Raw genomic sequence first — 20,431 nt, forward strand, 5'->3', positions numbered from 1 at the left:
TACAACATTAACAATGTCTACACTGTATTTATGATCAATTTGATGTTATTTTAACGGACAAATTTTTTTTTATTTCGTTGATATATATGATGAAGAGGGTGAGGCTTAAGCTACATCCCTGTCTCACCCCACGGCCCTGTGTGAGGAAATGTGTGTGTTTTTTGCCAATTTTAACCGCACACTTGTTGTTTGTATCCAATTTGTAAGTCGCTCTGGATAAGAGCGTCTGCTAAATGACTTAAATGTAATGTAAATGTACATGGATTTTATAATGTCGTATGTTTTACCCCCAACACCACTTTCCATCAATTTGTATAGCATACCCTCATGCCACATTGAGTCGAAGGCTTTTTTGAAATCAACAAAGCATGAAAAGACTTTGCCTTTGTTTTGGTTTGTTTGGTTGTCAATTAGGGTGTGCAGGGTGAATACATGGTCTGTTGTACGGTAATTTGGTAAAGAGCCAATTTGACATTTGCTCAGTACCTTGTTTTCATTGAGGAAATGTACGAGTCTGCTGTTAATAATAATGCAGAGGATTTTCCCAAGGTTACTGTTGACGCATATCAGTATCTCTCTCTCTCTCTCTCTCTCTCACACACACACACACACACACACACACACACACACACACACACACACACACACACACACACACACACACACACACACACACACACACACACACACACACACACACACAAACAGGCTGAATCACCTGGATGTGGTAAAGAGTCCGTAGATCAGAGGATTCTTCTTGTCCTTCCCATCATGGAGGATAAAGATGTCCTCTGGAAGGAGAAGAGAAGGGATACATGTTGCATTAGGTGAGAAACTTGGGTCAAACTGATTATAGGGCTGATTTGCATTATTAAATATGTGACATGACAGGGTACAAGGTACATATCCACCCTCCACAGCATAGACAAGGTACATATCCACCCTCCACAGCATAGACAAGGTACATATCCACCCTCCACAGCATAGACATGGTACATATCCACCCTCCACAGCATAGACAAGGTGCATATCCACCCCCACAGCATAGACAAGGTACATATCCACCCTCCACAGCATAGACAAGGTGCATATCCACCCTCCACAGCATAGACAAGGTACATATCCACCCTCCACAGCATAGACAAGGTACATATCCACCCTCCACAGCATAGACAAGGTACATATCCACCCTCCACAGCATAGACAAGGTAAATATCCACCCTCCACAGCATAGACAAGGTACATATCCACCCTCCACAGCATAGCCAAGGTGCATATCCACCCCCACAGCATAGACAAGGTGCATATCCACCCCCACAGCATAGACAAGGTGCATATCCACCCCCACAGCATAGACAAGGTACATATCCACCCTCCACAGCATAGACAAGGTACATATCCACCCTCCACAGCATAGCCAAGGTGCATATCCACCCCCACAGCATAGACAAGGTACATATCCACCCTCCACAGCATAGACAAGGTGCATATCCACCCCCACAGCATAGACAAGGTACATATCCACCCTCCACAGCATAGACAAGGTACATATCCACCCTCCACAGCATAGACAAGGTACATATCCACCCTCCACAGCATAGCCAAGGTGCATATCCACCCTCCACAGCATAGACATGGTACATATCCACCCTCCACAGCATAGACAAGGTACATATCCACCCTCCACAGCACAGACAAGGTACATAAAGCCACACTCAACAACCCCACTTCTGAAGCCCTCAAAAGCAATGGCATGTTCAGTGGAGGGAGGCACAGAGTGCTCTACGACATCTACAAAATGACTGGTGGATCTCCAAAGCACAAGAAATACAATCTTGTGCGGACAGATATGACACTTTTATGATGCCCTGAAGAACACACACGGCCCAAGAAGTTGCTTTCTCCGTACCCTCAGAAGTGCAGATGGGTTTAGACTCATAAACTAAAATAATCCAGAGGTGGGGTGTGCATTTTGAAAGTGACCAGAATCGTGTTCCACACTCAAGAGATCCTACAGAAAACCAACTGCAGGAGCACTGACGAGTCCATCACACACCACTAGCTTAGATGGCTCAGCCATGCTATCCGGATGCCAGAGGATTGCCTGCCACAAAAGATGCTGCACGGACAGCTACAATTGGGCCATTGCTCTTCAGCTGGGCAGAAAAGGCAGCTGAAGAACCAACTGAAGACATCACTAAAGAAGTGTGGGATAAATCCTGCCTCCCTCCAGAATGTTGATGTGGACCGTTCCACCTGGCCAGGCCTCTGCCATCAAAGAGTGCAGTTGGCAGCGGAAAAAAGGACTGAACGTAGTCTGGCAAGGAGACGGGCCTCAACGGTAGATAATGTGCATCCTGCATCGGATTATACAGTTGTCAGCAAACCCACAAGCAGTAGTGGAAGTCATCATTGCATACGAAATGTGTGCGTATGTATGTGTGAGCATGCGAGTGAGCAAGTGTACAAGTGTACAAGTGTGTGTGTGTGTGTGTGTGTGTGTGTGTGTGTGTGTGTGTGTGTGTGTGTGCGTGTGTGTGTGTGTGTGTGTGTGTGTGTGTGTGTGTGTGTGTGTGTGTGTGTGTGTGTGTGTGTGTGTGTGTGTGTGTGTGTATACAAATGTGTTCCTACTCCAAATGTGACTAATGCTGATTGGTATGGTGGTACGGCTGAGTGGGCCAACCTAACTAATCCCAGTCAGTAATATGCATATTACATACATAGTATATTAGTATTATATACATACAGTGCCTTGCGAAAGTATTCGGCCCCCTTGAACTTTGCGACCTTTTGCTACATTTCAGGCTTCAAACATAAAGATATAAAACTGTATTTTTTTTGTGAAGAATCAACAACAAGTGGGACACAATCATGAAGTGGAACGACATTTATTGGATATTTCAAACTTTTTTAACAAATCAAAAACTGAAAAATTGGGCGTGCAAAATTATTCAGCCCCCTTAAGTTAATACTTTGTAGCGCCACCTTTTGCTGCGATTACAGCTGTAAGTCGCTTGGGGTATGTCTCTATCAGTTTTGCACATCGAGAGACTGAATTTTTTTCCCATTCCTCCTTGCAAGACAGCTCGAGCTCAGTGAGGTTGGATGGAGAGCATTTGTGAACAGCAGTTTTCAGTTCTTTCCACAGATTCTCGATTGGATTCAGGTCTGGACTTTGACTTGGCCATTCTAACACCTGGATATGTTTATTTTTGAACCATTTCATTGTAGATTTTGCTTTATGTTTTGGATCATTGTCTTGTTGGAAGACAAATCTCCGTCCCAGTCTCAGGTCTTTTGCAGACTCATCAGGTTTTCTTCCAGAATGGTCCTGTATTTGGCTCCATCCATCTTCCCATCAATTTTAACCATCTTCCCTGTCCCTGCTGAAGAAAAGCAGGCCCAAACCATGATGCTGCCACCACCATGTTTGACAGTGGGGATCGTAAGTTCAGGGTGATGAGCTGTGTTGCTTTTACGCCAAACATAACGTTTTGCATTGTTGCCAAAAAGTTCAATTTTGGTTTCATCTGACCAGAGCACCTTCTTCCACATGTTTGGTGTGTCTCCCAGGTGGCTTGTGGCAAACTTTAAACAACACTTTTTATGGATATCTTTAAGAAATTGCTTTCTTCTTGCCACTCTTCCATAAAGGCCAGATTTGTGCAATATACGACTGATTGTTGTCCTATGGACAGAGTCTCCCACCTCAGCTGTAGATCTCTGCAGTTCATCCAGAGTGATCATGGGCCTCTTGGCTGCATCTCTGATCAGTCTTCTCCTTGTATGAGTCTGATACTCCTTCCATTTCAATATTATCGCTTGCACAGTGCTCCTTGGGATGTTTAAAGCTTGGGAAATCTTTTTTTGTATCCAAATCCGGCTTTAAACTTCTTCACAACAGTATCTCGGACCTGCCTGGTGTGTTCCTTGTTCTTCATGATGCTCTCTGCGCTTTTAACGGACCTCTGAGACTATCACAGTGCAGGTGCATTTATACGGAGACTTGATTACACACAGGTGGATTGTATTTATCATCATTAGTCATTTAGGTCAACATTGGATCATTCAGAGATCCTCACTGAACTTCTGGAGAGAGTTTGCTGCACTGAAAGTAAAGGGGCTGAATAATTTTGCACGCCCAATTTTTCAGTTTTTGATTTGTTAAAAAAGTTTGAAATATCCAATAAATATCGTTCCACGTCATGATTGTGTCCCACTTGTTGTTGATTCTTCACAAAAAAAATACAGTTTTATATCTTTATGTTTGAAGCCTGAAATGTGGCAAAAGGTCGCAAAGTTCAAGGGGGCCGAATACTTTCGCAAGGCACTGTAGTATATTTCAGTGTGAGAGCTGAAGACGAGCTGATCCTCCATGACCAATCCTCCTACAGCAGGCCTCTCCTGCCCTGCAGCTAGGCCTCTCTGCCTCTCTGTCTCCTATGGCCCCACACTGTCCTCCATCCCTCCCAACCCCATGACACAGATCAACCACTGACCAAATATATGACACATGAACATGTACACAAACAAGACATTGATATGGACCTTTCAGGGAAGTTAGGAACAAATATACACAGGCAGTTAGGAAAGCAAAGGCTAGCTTTTTCAAGCAGAAATTTGCATCCTGTAACACAAACTGTATTCTGTATTTATTTATTTATCTTGCTCCTTTGCACCCCAGTATCTCTACTTGCACATTCATCTTGTGCACATCTACCATTCCTGTGTCTAATTGCTATATTGTAATTACTTTGCCACCATGGCCTATTTATTGCCTTACCTCCCTTATCTTACCTCATTTGCACTCACTGTATATAGATTTTTATTTTTTTCTACTGTATTATTGACTGTATGTTTGTTTATTCCATGTGTAACTCTGTGTTGTTGTATGTGTCGAACTGCTGTGCTTTATCATGGCCAGATCGCAGTTGTAAATGAGAACTTGTTCTCAACTAGCCTTCCTGGTTAAATAAAGGTGAAAAAAACCATAAATAAATATTAGGCACACGCAGTCTGTGTATACACAGTTACACGAACCAGTTGTACAGACAGACATACTGGATGCGACAAACAAACACATGCACACACTTACACAGGAATGCACGCACGCACACGCACAAACACACAAACAGACAAACACACACGCTAGCATACAGACAGTATGTATGGTGGGCTTGTAGTTGTGGTGTGGTACACAATGAAGCGTATAACTATTCTCACATTCCTCTCGTTCCTGCTGCTTCAGGTGGCCTCGATGAGATCAGTCTGGTGGGAATCTAATCTTACCTCCCACACACACACCACTGCACACACACGCCGCCGCATAGCCCAGGGCATAACACACAGCAGAGGAGTTTGGGTACACCATGCTGTGGAGACTGCTGGCTGTCTCTCTGTCTCTGTCTCTCTCCTCTCTCTCTCTCTGTCTGAATAATCATCTCTCTCAAATCCCCATTTTGGGAGTCTCTTTCCTCTACATTTCTTTGTCTTTCACTTTCTCCTCACTCACTCACTCACTCACTCACTCTCTCTCTCTCTCTCTCTCTCTCTCTCTCTCTCTCTCTCTCTCTCTCTCTCTCTCTCTCTCTCGCTCTCTCTGTGTCTCTACTTTTCTTTCCAGAGGGCTCTACCTGTGTCAGTTCCTCTGAACAAAGGGATCTGTTCTCCTGGAGGGTAGATACCCTTGTCTGGCCCGCACCCCTCAGGCTCCAGCCCCTATCCTTCCCAGCCTTATCCCAAAAAACGACCGCTTCTCCTCAACTCCTCACCCCTCCTCTTCATTCCTCCTTCTCACTCCTCTTCCCTCATCAGAGTTGGGCTATCTAGGGACTAGGATGTGGGTTCTGTCTGTCATACCCCCTGGCTACACTCACACACATACAACTCCTCACCCCTCCTCTTCATTCCTCCTTCTCACTCCTCTTCCCTCATCAGAGTTGGGCTATCTAGGGACTAGGATGTGGGTTCTGTCTGTCATACCCCCTGGCTACACTCACACACATACAACTCCTCACCCCTCCTCTTCATTCCTCCTTCTCACTCCTCTTCCCTCATCAGAGTTGGGCTATCTAGGGACTAGGATGTGGGTTCTGTCTGTCATACCCCCTGGCTACACTCACACACATACAACTCCTCACCCCTCCTCTTCATTCCTCCTTCTCACTCCTCTTCCCTCATCAGAGTTGGGCTATCTAGGGACTAGGATGTGGGTTCTGTCTGTCATACCCCCTGGCTACACTCACACACATACAACTCCTCACCCCTCCTCTTCATTCCTCCTTCTCACTCCTCTTCCCTCATCAGAGTTGGGCTATCTAGGGACTAGGATGTGGGTTCTGTCTGTCATACCCCCTGGCTACACTCACACACATAGGAACTTCCTCTAAATCCCTGAAATCTATAAACACAAAACAAACTACTCAAGACCTTTTAGTCCTCTGCTTCGGGACAGAGGTGTTGTGTCCTGGTCCAAACCCATGGTATGACAGTCCTGAATAACAACATAATAACAACATTGCAGTGAATTCTGTTGATGGGATTCTGACCAATTACACCTTTTAAATGTTTACCTGTTTCTCCCACTGGCCACACATTGGTTGAATCAACATTGTTTCCACGTCGTTTCAATGAAATTATGTTGAACCAACGTGGAATAGACATTGACTTGATGTCTGTGCCCAGTGGGCTATAATTAAACCCATAAAAATGCCACTAAACTCTGATAATCTAAGACTTTCGCTTACCATGTCTCTCATAAGCTTTCAATCCAAGACTACTGTTGGAACCACTTTATTCTGACTGTAGGATTAGAAACGAATGTATTCAGTAAATGTTGATGGTTGAGTACTCAACACTGTCAACGATCCCTTTCACCTGTACAAACAGAGATGACCTGCCAGGATAGTGGCTTTTGTCAAAGCTGACACAAGTTTTGCTCAAATATTCCTGTTGAAGTTCCGGCATAGATAACAACCTGACTCAGACTGTGTCCACTCCTCCACCATGAGGGACCCGGACACACACCAGGCGCTCATGGGATTCGTAGTGTTTCTGGCCGACGGAGCATGGCGTAAACTAAACACCGGCGGCATTCTTGGGCTGATGATCTTTGATGATCTTTTCAGCTGCAATATGTCCCGGGGCAGGTTGTTGTGTGGGGATGTTTATGGTCATCCTCCCACTCACTGTCCTGGCTGAGACGTGTTGGGTTGGACAGAAAGGGGTGTGTGTCATAGTGTGTGTGTGTGTGTGTGTGTGTGTGTGTGTGTGTGTGTGTGTGTGTGTGTGTGTGTGTGTGTGTGTGTGTGTGTGTGTGTGTGTGTGTGCGTGTGTGCGTGCGTATGTGTGCGTGCGTGCGTGCGTGCGTGCGTGCGTGCGTGCGTGCGTGTGTGTGTGTGTGTGTGTGTGTGTGTGTGTGTGTGTGCGTGCGTGTGTGTGTGTGTGTGCGTGTGTGTGTCATAATGTGTGTAGTTGACTCAGTTTAACCCCAGAGAGAAGGAAGAAGGGGGTGAAGTAGGGCTCAGGTTGTTTATTCTACTGTCTGGTTGTCTTTACAAAGAGAGATGTGATAAGGGACCGGTCCTGTCTCTCTGTCTCACTCTCAGCGAGGCCAGCTACTGATCACATCACTTACAGATACACCATGGCCTATATAACCACCCATGACAGAGTGCACACATAAACATAGACACACACATGCACACACACACTAATCACCCCATAACACACATGAAAAACGGAAGATGAAACAGCAGAAGAACAGTACCAGACTCTTAAATCCTCTCTAATAGAGACTAAGAGACTTCAGAGCAGTTGCCTGGGTGACCAGGGCTGAAGTACTACAGAGGCAGAGCAGGGTAAATGGACAAGGCTGCTGGTCACCGTGGTAACAGTGTGGAATACCACAAGCCAGGGTGGGGTGGAGTGGAGTTATGCTGGCTGCATGATCAAACACTGGGCCTTCTGTTGGCCAAGCATAGAATCTTCACTTCCATAGCTGTTTCAGCACCAGTACAGTCTGTACAACATTCACTCCCTCCCCCACTGCGGTCTTATTGAGATTGAATACTATTGAAGACATATGGTATGTCTGTTGTACTTTAGGATGATTGTCTGTATGTTTGACTTGTTGTATTCATGGTTATGGTCGGTAATCTTATGGTCATGTGTGTGGTCACTGGTAAGTAAGAGTGAGGTAAAGTTGATAGTTGATACTCACGTAGTTGATCAAAGTGAGTCTGTATCCCGTCGGATCCAGGGATGGAGCAGACTATACGTGCCTTCTGGAAGGTGCTCCACTTGTTCACCAGACTCCTCTGACCCCCGATGTCATTCTGTACAGATTAGAACAGATGTCACGATCGACATAGACAGCAACTATGATAGAAAAAATATAAACAAACACACATACAGGCAACACACACACACACGTCAATACCAGCAGACACAACACAGGCACGTAGAGATCTTACCTTGCAGACACGTGCCACTCGGGAGTACAGCACCTTCCCAGCAGCCCCCTCTGCCTCCTGAGCCCGCTCAGTGAAGAACACGTACACCTTGTCATCCTCTGGGTTATCAGTCTCCGCCATCGAGGCCACCTTCACAAACTGGGCATCTGACAGAGAGAGAGAAGAAGAGAGAGAGAGAGAGAGTGAGAGAGAGAGGGAGAGAGAGAGAGAGAGGGGGAGAGAGAGAGGGGGGGAGAGAAAGTTTGCAAATTAGACAGAAGGAAAGAGGGAGAGAGAGAAACAAAACAACAGATCAAACTAGAATGCTATTTGTCCCTAAACAGAGAGTACACAGTGGCGGAATACCTGACCATTGTGCCTGACCTAAACTTAAGGAAAGCTTTGACTGTACAGACTTAGTGAGCATAGCCTTGGTATTGAGAAAGGCCGCCGTAGGCAGACCTGGCTCTCAAGAATAGACAGGCTATATGCTCATGTAACGGATGTGAAACGGGGACGGTCTAAAGTTATACTGTTACACTCACTGCCCACAAAATGAGGTGGAAACTGAGCTGCACTTCCTAACCTCCAGCCAAATGTATGACCATATTAGATAAACATATTTTCCTCAGATTACACAGATCCACAAAGAATTAGAAAAAACAAACCCAGTTTGATAAACACCCATATCTACTGGGTGAAATACCACAGAGTGCCATCACAGCAGCAAGATTTGTGACCTGTTGCCACAAGAAAAGGTCAACCAGTGAAGAACACATATTTATGTTTATTTATTTTCCCTTTTGTACTTTAACCATTTGCACATCGTTACAACACTGTATATAAACATAATATGATATTTGAAATGTCTTTATTCTTTTGGAACTTCTGTGAGTGTAATGTTTACTGTTCATTTGTATTGTTTATTTCACTTTTGTTTGTTATCTTCACTTGCTTTGTCAATGTTAACATGTGTTTCCCATGACAATAAAGACCTTCAATGGAATTGAATTGAGAGAAAGCGATAGAGAGAAGGGAGAGTTTACAAATGAGAGAGAAAGATCGAAAGGGAGATGAAAGAGAAAGAAAACAAATGACAGAGAATGAAAGGAAAATGTTGCGATGAGTAAGAGTGAAAGAGAGAATGAAGAGAAATGATTTAGTTGTTATTGTTTGATCAAGCCTATAGAGAATCCCTACAGAATCCTAGAACGCTGAGACCAAGTTCCTTACCCTGAAGCCAGGTGGAGTCGTACTGCTCGGTGCGGATCACATGACGACTGCCCAGGTTGCGGAAGAAGGCCGAGTCTCGACTCATGAAGTCGGAAGAGATCCCAGCGTACAGCTCGCCATCTGTACATGAATACAGACAAACACATTATCCTCCATACTATATAGGCCTACCCTATGGAAAAGCACATATATACACACATTATCATCAACATCCACCTACAAGGACAGCAAACTGGTTATTTTATTAGTGTGCACTTACTCACACACAAGACATATTCTCACACGTACTGTCATGGTCTTACCAATAATGGCTGTGGCTGTTTTCTGGTGTGGATCGTATGGACACTTTCCCTTCCCACATTCAGTCTCTCCAAATGACAGAGTTTGTCGCCCCGACTGCCAAATAAACATAATTTAATAAACACATTATACACAACGTGTACATGCACGCACACACACGCACACACACGCACACACACGCACACACACGCACACACACGCACACACACACACACACACACACACACACACACACACACACACATGCGCACCCGGAGTGGTTTGAGAAACACACTCTATTGATGCCTATCTCAAGCTTTCCCTCTCTGTCCCTCTACATCTGTCCTATAGCAATAAATCCTATATCTGTGTGTTTTATCTGACTATAGGTCTAGCTGTCTACCCCTATAGCTGCGCTATCTGTTGGTATACCTATGTGTACTGTACTGTGTACCCCTATACCCTGATACCAGCCTGTCCTATCTGTCTCTGTGTGTTTACCACGTCTTAACAATGCTTAGCTAAACTCCCCCCCTTCCTCTTTCTCGCTGTCTTCTTTCACACACTATTTTCCCACCCTACTCTGGTCCCCAGTGTGTTGGTGTCTGTGTTTCTGAGAGAAGGTACTTAACCCATTAAAGGTGTCTGTGTTTCTGAGAGAAGGTACTAAACCCATTAAATGTGTCTGTGTTTCTGAGAGAAGGTACTAAACCCATTAAAGGTATCTGTGTTTCTGAGAGAAGGTACTAAACCCATTAAAGGTGTGCGTGTTTCTGAGAGAAGGTACTAAACCCATTAAAGGTATCTGTGTTTCTGAGAGACGGTACTTAACCCATTAAAGGTGTCTGTGTTTCTGAGAGAAGGTACTAAACCCATTAAAGGTATATGTGTTTCTGAGAGAAGGTACTAAACCCATTAAAGGTGTCTGTGTTTCTGAGAGAAGGTACTTAACCCATTAAAGGTGTCTGTGTTTCTGAGAGAAGGTACTAAACCCATTAAAGGTGTGCGTGGTATACTGAGAGAAGGTACTTAACCCATTAAAGGTGTCTGTGTTTCTGAGAGAAGGTACTAAACCCATTAAAGGTGTCTGTGTTTCTGAGAGAAAGTACTAAACCCATTAAAGGTGTCTGTGTTTCTGAGAGAAGGTACTAAACCCATTAAAGGTGTCTGTGTTTCTGAGAGACGGTACTTAACCCATTAAAGGTGTCTGTGTTTCTGAGAGACGGTACTTAACCCATTAAAGATGGCTGTGTTTCTGAGAGACGGTACTTAACCCATTAAAGGTGTCTGTGTTTCTGAGAGAAGGTACTAAACCCATTAAAGGTGTCTGTGTTTCTGAGAGAAGGTAATAAACCCATTAAAGGTGTCTGTGTTTCTGAGAGAAGATACTAAACCCATTAAAGGGGCTCAGGAACACGAGGGGAGGCTGTACTGTGAGCGGCCGGCAGGGCTGCCTCCCTCGCATTGCATTTTACAAAATGTTCACCCAAATACTGTATTTACAGCCATTACTAACTCATTAATCTGTACAAGTCTGGGAAAGTTTCACAGGTGTACTGTACATTAGTCATGTGGCAGTGTGATTGTGTGATTGTGTGTGTGTGTGTGTGTGTGTGCGTGCGTGCGTGTGTGTGTGTGTCTGTGTGAGAGCGCAAGCGTGTGATTTTACCTGGAGGAAGACATTGGTGGGGATGAAGGCACAGCGAGGGTTGAAGGCTCCCGTTCCACACACATATAGGTGGGTCTGGTTGTAGGGCTGTAGCACCCGCAGGAAGTTAGCACACTCCAACTGTAGGGGAGACTAGAAGTTAGCACAGTGTGTGTGTGTGTGTGTGTGTGTGTGTGTGTGTGTGTGTGTGTGTGTGTGTGTGTGTGTGTGTGTGTGTGCGTGAGAAAGAGAGAGAGAGAGAGAGAGAGAGAGAGAGAGAGAGAGAGATACTGATATGCGTCAACAGTAACCTTGGGAAAATCCTCTGCATTATTATTAACAGCAGACTCGTACATTTCCTCAATGTGTGCACCATAACCACTCACCTCCCGGTCCTTTCCAGCCATCAAACACTCTTGGACCCGGTCTGGACTTGCTGGCCAGTAGAGCTGAAAGAGGAAGTGCCAGTATAAATGTCATGCTACCATGATTAGCCGGTATGATGCCACCTTAGATGACTAACCTCCATAGCATGTTCACTGAGTTAGTCATTTAGGGGCCGTAGCAGAGATCATGTGATAAGATAAAGATGTTTTCATTATCAGTGAATACCAGAGGGAGGAGTAGAATCAGAGACCACCATGTTTCTCACTGTGGAAAACAACCTTATATAAATCAACCATCTGTGACAAATAACATTTCTTGGATGGGAGTTTTATACATTGGCAGCTGAAAATATGCTTCCATGCTCCGTCACATGGACAAAGACATGGAAATGCATAGAAACTACACTAATCCCTGTGCAACATGCAATTCAATTAGTAATATACCGAAAAGGAACTGGGGGTTTGAATGTGGTAGGGAGAAAAAATCTAATTAAAGGAGGATATGATTGGTAGTGGACATGGACAAATAGAATGTTGGAGAGAGTGATCACACACACACACAGTTCTTCTGTCAGTGTGAGTGATGTGGGCTGGTGGTGAGGGACTCAGGCAATAGGAATGCCTCAGGGGTTGGTTGATCAGAGGATAGCTTTATTAGAGGGCTCATGGCTCCAGTCAAGCTCCTGCCAGGCAGAAATGGGAACAGGGCTGAATGAAACCTTCACTTATACACTACGTGCTACTCTATGAGAGCCTTCCTGTATAAATGTGTGTCTATGTGTATTAGAATGAGAGTCTGAGAGGAAGTGGAAAAGGAGAGAAATTAGGATATGACTGGTAGTGGACATGGTTACATACAGTAGAGAGGTGGACAGAGTGTGTGTGTGGATCTGTGGGTATTAGAATGAGTGTTGGTCTGAAAGAGAGTGGTTGGTTGAGAGACACAGGGGGCTTGATGGAAAGAGGAAGGGACCCTGGACAGCTGGAGATGGCTTCACCATCCATATTCTCATTACCATCAAATTGGGCTTAATTATCCCTTACATTGCATTAGCCATACACACTGGACAACACACCCTGACTGTGACAGTCATCCAACCCCTTCTCTCACAAGGTTTTCTGAGTTATGGTTTTCCTTAGTTTTCCTTACTGGTGAGTGTAGCTGTCCTGTATGAATGAATGTGTTAATGTGATTATAGTGAATCTATTACCCTTTTCACACTATCATGCAGACCAGAGCCATACTGTGGTTTGGATAATCGCTTTTCACATGGTCTTTTTCAAATAAGTTCCAACAACTATGGTGGATGTGTCTCTAGGCCAGCTCAGTGCAGCTTGGTTAGGTTAGGCTCGGTTGGGCTCTGTAGTGTGAAAAGCCCCTATGTGAAAGAAGCCTATAGAGAGCCAGGCAGTCTGACCATGTGTGGGTTCTGTGTGATGTCGTCCAGGCTTGTGGACAGCAGGTTGTCCTTCATGGCCACGTAGAGCCGGCGGCCATCTTCGTCTGGCAGCAGAGAGTGCATGTCCCCCGCCGCCAGGGGCAGGGACAGGAGACGGCCATTCTGGACCAGCTCTGAAAGAGAGAGAGAGAGAAATCCAGAGATGAATACAACAATCAGAAGCACAGTACTGAGGATGTCCTAATATGGACACGGTACAGCAGAGAGACATGAGGGTACAGTCACAATATGGTACAAAATCAAATATTACAGTTATACTGCATCTGTAATCTAATGACGAATACAACTTGACAGCATGGACAAACAATTTATTGACAGTTTACAATATACAGATAGAAAGCAGAGAGATCAAAAACACATAGTCACACACCAGCTATAATATCTCAGATGATACACCAAAGACCAGCTAATGAATGGTACTAGGCTGCATCCATCAATCATATGAGTTGTAGTACTCTGTGGCTAGGACTCTGCATAAGTCCAACTCCATTCCACAAACAGACATAATATGACACAGCACAAACCCTGTCCCACAGTGTCTATCACACATTCATCCATTCATTTCTCAAGCACTCTTATCGGGCAAAGTCAAAGTCCAAGTCCGTCAGAGAAAAGTAACTAGTACATCTCCAGACAGATAAGACGATAGTGGGTGATTACAACAGGGATACAATGACAGCTATGATAGAGGCTGTACAAGATAGATCCGATAGCTGGATAGCTAAGAGTAGCGATTAGCAGAGAATGACAATCGCCACTTCTATCAGTCTACTCTTATTGTGAAACCACACATCTCCCACACAAACTGATCTACACTAACATACAGCAGATGTCTATAAGCTTTGAGATCACATAGGAAGGAATTTTGAGGATGGATTCGTTTACATTCGTCTAACTGTCCTCACACATAGAAGTATCTGTTTCCCTTTAGGAAAGCTTAGCTCAAGCTTAGCCCGCATATGTGTTTGATAGAAGATAGAAGGAGGAGGGTTTGGAGAAGATGGAGACTTAATGACAGACATTGTCTGGTGGTAAAACTGGAACAGTGAGATTAGACTGATGCCATTGTGATGAAACTGACAGACTGAGAAATGAGACATGACGAGTGTGGAAGAAACGACACAGCGATGAGAAGAGGATAAATCGATGGGGAAAAGGCATGAAAGAGAAAAATAAATCAAATGGAGAGTTAATTTGGAGCAGACGGCCTGTTATTGAGGGAAAATACAAAAATAAAATAAAGTGCCATTTGGAGTTCATTGAATCAGTTTCATTTTTTGGGCGAAAGAGGTAGCAAAGATTTATTTTAAAGATATCGGGAGGACTGAGAGTAAGATTGACAAACTGGCACATACACACTCTTGGTTGTTGGCAAACTTGTTGAGTGACACGTCCCAAATATCACCATCAAATTCCTTGATAAGAGTATAACCATCTTATTTGCCAGTTTGTGGCCCACCTGTTAGCTTGTACGATTCTTGCCATTCTTCATCAACGAGCTGTTGCCTACCACAGCACTGCCGCTGACTGGCTGGGTTTTCTAACAGTAACTGAATGCCTCCATGCCTGTCTGCCTGCTTTATATAGCAAGCCACGACTGTGACTCGCTGTCTGTAGGAGCAAACCATTACATTTACATTTAAGTCATTTAGCAGACGCTCTTATCCAGAGCGACTTACAAATTGGTGCATTCACCTTATGACCTCCAGTGGAACAGTAGTGCATCTAAATCTTTTCAGGGGGAGGGGGGGTGAGAGGGATTACTTTATCCTATCCTAGGTATTCCTTAAAGAGGTGGGGTTTCAGGTGTCTCCGGAAGGTGGTGATTGACTCCGCTGTCCTGGCGTCGTGAGGGAGTTTGTTCCACCATTGGGGGGCCAGAGCAGCGAACAGTTTTGACTGGGCTGAGCGGGAACTGTACTTCCTCAGTGGTAGGGAGGCGAGCAGGCCAGAGGTGGATGAACGCAGTGCCCTTGTTTGGGTGTAGGGCCTGATCAGAGCCTGGAGGTACTGAGGTGCCGTTCCCCTCACAGCTCCGTAGGCAAGCACCATGGTCTTGTAGCGGATGCGAGCTTCAACTGGAAGCCAGTGGAGGGAGCGGAGGAGCGGGGTGACGTGAGAGAACTTGGGAAGGTTGAACACCAGACGGGCTGCGGCGTTCTGGATGAGTTGTAGGGGTTTAATGGCACAGGCAGGGAGCCCAGCCAACAGCGAGTTGCAGTAATCCAGACGGGAGATGACAAGTGCCTGGATTAGGACCTGCGCCGCTTCCTGTGTGAGGCAGGGTCGTACTCTGCGGATGTTGTAGAGCATGAACCTACAGGAACGGGCCACCGCCTTGATGTTAGTTGAGAACGACAGGGTGTTGTCCAGGATCACGCCAAGGTTCTTAGCGCTCTGGGAGGAGGACACAATGGAGTTGTCAACCGTGATGGCGAGATCATGGAACGGGCAGTCCTTCCCCGGGAGGAAGAGCAGCTCCGTCTTGCCGAGGTTCAGCTTGAGGTGGTGATCCGTCATCCACACGGATATGTCAGCCAGACATGCAGAGATGCGATTCGCCACCTGGTCATCAGAAGGGGGAAAGGAGAAGATTAATTGTGTGTCGTCTGCATAGCAATGATAGGAGAGACCATGTGAGGTTATGACAGAGCCAAGTGACTTGGTGTATAGCGAGAATAGGAGAGGGCCTAGAACAGAGCCCTGGGGGACACCAGTGGTGAGAGCACGTGGTGTCGAGACGGATTCTCGCCACGCCACCTGGTAGGAGCGACCTGTCAGGTAGGACGCAATCCAAGCGTGGGCCGCGCCGGAGATGCCCAACTCGGAGAGGGTGGAGAGGAGGATCTGATGGTTCACAGTATCGAAGGCAGCCGATAGGTCTAGAAGGATGAGAGCAGAGGAGAGAGAGTTAGCTTTAGCAGTGCGGAGCGCCTCCGTGATACAGAGAAGAGCAGTCTCAGTTGAATGACTAGTCTTGAAACCTGACTGATTTGGATCAAGAAGGTCATTCTGAGAGAGATAGCGGAGAGCTGGCCAAGGACGGCACATTCAAGAGTTTTGGAGAGAAAAGAAAGAAGGGATACTGGTCTGTAGTTGTTGACATCGGAGGGATCGAGTGTAGGTTTTTTCAGAAGGGGTGCAACTCTCGCTCTCTTGAAGACGGAAGGGACGTAGCCAGCGGTCAGGGATGAGTTGATGAGCGAGGTGAGGTAAGGGAGAAGGTCTCCGGAAATGGTCTGGAGAAGAGAGGAGGGGATAGGGTCAAGCGGGCAGGTTGTAGGGCGGCCGGCCGTCACAAGACGCGAGATTTCATCTGGAGAGAGAGGGGAGAAAGAGGTCAGAGCACAGGGTAGGGCAGTGTGAGCAGAACCAGCGGTGTCGTTTGACTTAGCAAACGAGGATCGGATGTCGTCGACCTTCTTTTCAAAATGGTTGACGAAGTCATCTGCAGAGAGGGAGGAGGGGGGGGGGGGATTCAGGAGGGAGGAGAAGGTTGCAAAGAGCTTCCTAGGGTTAGAGGCAGATGCTTGGAATTTAGAGTGGTAGAAAGTGGCTTTAGCAGCAGAGAGAGAAGAGGAAAATGTAGAGAGGAGGGAGTGAAAGGATGTCAGGTCCGCAGGGAGGCGAGTTTTCCTCCATTTCCGCTCGGCTGCCCGGAGCCCTGTTCAAACCATGTTTGTGAACAGTGTGGTGTTCCTAATAGACTGGTCATTGAGTGTATACTGTACACTGAGTGTACAAAGCGTTAAGAACTCCTTCCAGACTCAATTCGTTAGGGCATGGACTCTACAAGGTATCGAAAGCGTTCCACAGGGATGCTGGCCCATGTTGTTGCCTATGCTTCCAACAGTTGTGTCAAGTTGGCTGGATGTCCTTTGGGTGGTAAACCATTCTTGATACACACTGGAAACTGCTGAGCATGAAAAACCCAGCAGCGTTGCAGTTCTTGACACAAACCAGTGCGCCTGACACCAACTACCATATCCCGTTCAAAGGCACTTCAATCTTTTGTCTTGCCCATTCACCCTCTGAATGGCACACATACACAATCCATGTCTCAACTGTCTCAAGGCTTAAACATATGCTCTCCTTCATCTACACGGATTGAAATGGATTTAACAAGTGACATCAATAAGGGATCATAGCTTTCACCTGGATTCACCTGGTCAATCTGTCATGGAAAAAGCAGGTGTCCTTAATGTTTTGTACACTCAGTGTATGTATATACTGCATACTTATACACACACACTGGACTATAGAACCAATGGCCAGAGCACCTATCATTCTGAGTATATGATAAGAGCGTCTGCTAAATGACTTAAATGTAAATGTTAAATGTAATGAATACTTCTTATTCAGGGTGACAGAAAACACATTCCTGCCTCTTCCAAGCACAAATCCCCCTTATAGAAACTGACATGTAGTCTCCACACCAACACACATCACACATACACTCACACACACATACACGCACACCACACACACAGACACACACAGACACGCACATTCACACTCTCCCGACTTACTCCCAACACACCAGCTGCACCCACCCACCCCACTGGGCCGATCCTTCCTCTGGGGCATTTGCCTTGACAGCAATGACCGTGTCGACCCAGTGGGGGTTCCAGACCTGCCCTCACCAGCAGCCCCTCAGAGGGATTAGTACTGGCAGTGTTTCACTGACTGACCTCGGCAGCTAACACCAAAACTCAGCACATCTACTGGAGTAAGTCCATTATCTTCATGCACTAGTGTGCTAACTGCTCAACTGTTAATGTAAGGTACATTGTTAAATTCAGTCGGCTTAGTTAAAAATCACCCAAAAACTAGTCAAAATCTGAGATCACAAACAGGTTTTTTTCTTCTAAATGTGTCTAAACTCAGAACAGCCATGTACAGTATTTTCAGTCCGGTTAGACTCAACGTGTTTGTAAAGACAGCAAAGTAGAGGTCTTCTCAGGTCCAACATTTTGGACCTGGACCCGAAAGGACTGGAGGACAATCACACCCGAACCCAAATGGACCCGACGACAACCAGGCCTAGATCCGGACCTGACTCCCAAGAGAGTCAGCCAAGTTGTCACGACTTCCTCCGAAGTCGGTCCCTCTCCTTGTTCGGGCGGCGTTTGGCGGTCGACGTCACCAACCTTCTACCTTCCATTTGTTTTGTCTTTGTCTTACACACCTGATTTCACTCACCCAATTACTTGTTTATTATTTAACCCTCTGTTCCCCATGTTTGTTTGTGAGTGATTGTTTGTTGTACATCGGTCCGTTATTGTGGACTCGCTGTATTGCTTTGTATTTTGTATATTTTGAGTAAAGTACGTTGATTACTCATATCTGCTGTCCTGCGCCTGACTCTCTACACCAGCTACACACAGGACCATTACAGAATCACTCACCTGGAATTGAGTCAGCAGGAGCAGACGCTGTCCCTGTGGCGGTAGAGGAGCGCGTCCAACAGCACGCAACCATGTTGCAACGTTGGGCACCACCATGGATCGCGTGCTGCAGACGATGGATCGTTGGGAGAGGGGAGGAGGTTTTCCAGTGGCTCCACCAGCCCCACTACAGCAGGTCCCACTGTCCACCCCTCCTTCACCCGGTCCCAGCGGGGTTCGACTCGCGATCCCGAGGGAGTATGATGGGACGGCTGCAGGATGCCAGGGGTTCCTACTCCAGCTGGAGCTCAACCTGGCGACCGTCCACCCGGCTCCTTCGGGGCATCAGAGCGTGTCCGCCCTCGTCTCCTGCCTCTCAGGCAAAGCCCTGGAATTGTACCATTATGCAGAGTTCACCCGCCGCTTTCGGGCAGTGTTCGACCACCCCCCTGAGGGTCAGGTGAACGTCTGTTCCACCTGAGGCAGGGGACAAGGAGCACGCAGGATTTCGCTTTGGACATCCGGACCCTGGCTGCCAGCGCGGGATGGAATGACAGGGCCTTGATCGATCACTATAGGTGCAGTCTGTGAGAGGACGTCCGTCGGGAGTTGGCCTGTCGAGACACCACCCTCACGTTGGACCAGCTGGTGGACCTGTCCATCCGGCTGGACAACCTACTGGACGTCCAGATCGGGGCCTGTCAGTTCCATCCCCCACTCTGACGCCCATGGAGCTGGGAGGTGCTGCGCTTAGGGTGACCGGAGGAGGGGCCAGTCCCTGCACCATCTGTGGCCGCAGAGGGCACACTGCCTGTCGGTGCTGGTGGGGTTCCTCAGGGAGTCGAGGAAGCAGGCAGGGCACTACCGTGTCACCCAAGGTGAGTCGGCACCAGGCTCACCCAGAGCCCCCTGTTGCTCACATATATGTGTTTATTAATTTTCCTGGGTTTTCCACACATTCCCAGCATAAGGCTCTCGTAGATTCAGGCACAGCTGGGAATTTTAATGATCGTTCATTTGCCCATAGTTTAGGGATCCCCATTGTTCCTGTGGATATGCCCTTCCCTGTGCATGCCCTAGATAGTCGACCATTAGGGTCAGGACTGATTAGGGAGGCCACCATTCCACTAGATGGTTACACAGAAGGGTCACAAGGAGAGAATCAGTCTCTTCCTTATTGATTCTCCTACGTTTCCCGTGGTGCTGGCCCTACCCTGGGTGGCCTGTCATGACCCCACTATTTCGTGGCAACAGAGGGCGGTCACGAGAGTGCTCAGGGAGGTGTGTAGGCCGAGCGCCAACCGCCACCGCAGCGAGGCCCTGGTGTTTGCACTGGGGGACCGGGTCTGGCTCTCGACCCGAAACCTGCCCCTCTACCTGCCTTGCCGGAAGCTGGGCCCGCGGTTTGTGGGGCCATTTAATGTCCTGAGGAGACTGTATGAGGTATGCAACAGTTTACAGCTTCCTCCAGATTACCGTATTAATCCCTTGTTCCATGTGTCTCTCCTCAGGCCGGTGGTGGCGGTCCACTCCAGGAGTCTGAGGTGCAGGAGGTTCCTCCGCCCCCTCGAGGGGGCCCTGGCAT

General features: G+C 46.7%; 1 protein-coding gene across 1 annotated transcript in view; it reads right to left on the minus strand.

Annotated features, from left to right (window-relative positions):
- The window catches only part of LOC115102187 (semaphorin-3ab-like), a 37,713-nt gene that overhangs the window by 9,660 nt on the left and 7,622 nt on the right, over window positions 1–20,431 (minus strand). Inside the window, exons 2-9 of the mRNA XM_029621828.2 lie at window positions 13,418–13,572; window positions 12,000–12,062; window positions 11,635–11,754; window positions 9,989–10,082; window positions 9,687–9,806; window positions 8,475–8,620; window positions 8,222–8,336; window positions 719–791 (exon numbers count right to left, since the gene is read on the minus strand). Coding sequence (XP_029477688.2) covers window positions 719–791; window positions 8,222–8,336; window positions 8,475–8,620; window positions 9,687–9,806; window positions 9,989–10,082; window positions 11,635–11,754; window positions 12,000–12,062; window positions 13,418–13,572 — 886 coding nt within the window. The remainder of the gene's footprint in view (window positions 1–718; window positions 792–8,221; window positions 8,337–8,474; window positions 8,621–9,686; window positions 9,807–9,988; window positions 10,083–11,634; window positions 11,755–11,999; window positions 12,063–13,417; window positions 13,573–20,431) is intronic.

Source organism: Oncorhynchus nerka, linkage group LG20 (assembly GCF_034236695.1).
Source record: "Oncorhynchus nerka isolate Pitt River linkage group LG20, Oner_Uvic_2.0, whole genome shotgun sequence".
In the NCBI taxonomy this organism is placed as follows: Eukaryota; Metazoa; Chordata; class Actinopteri; order Salmoniformes; family Salmonidae; genus Oncorhynchus; species Oncorhynchus nerka.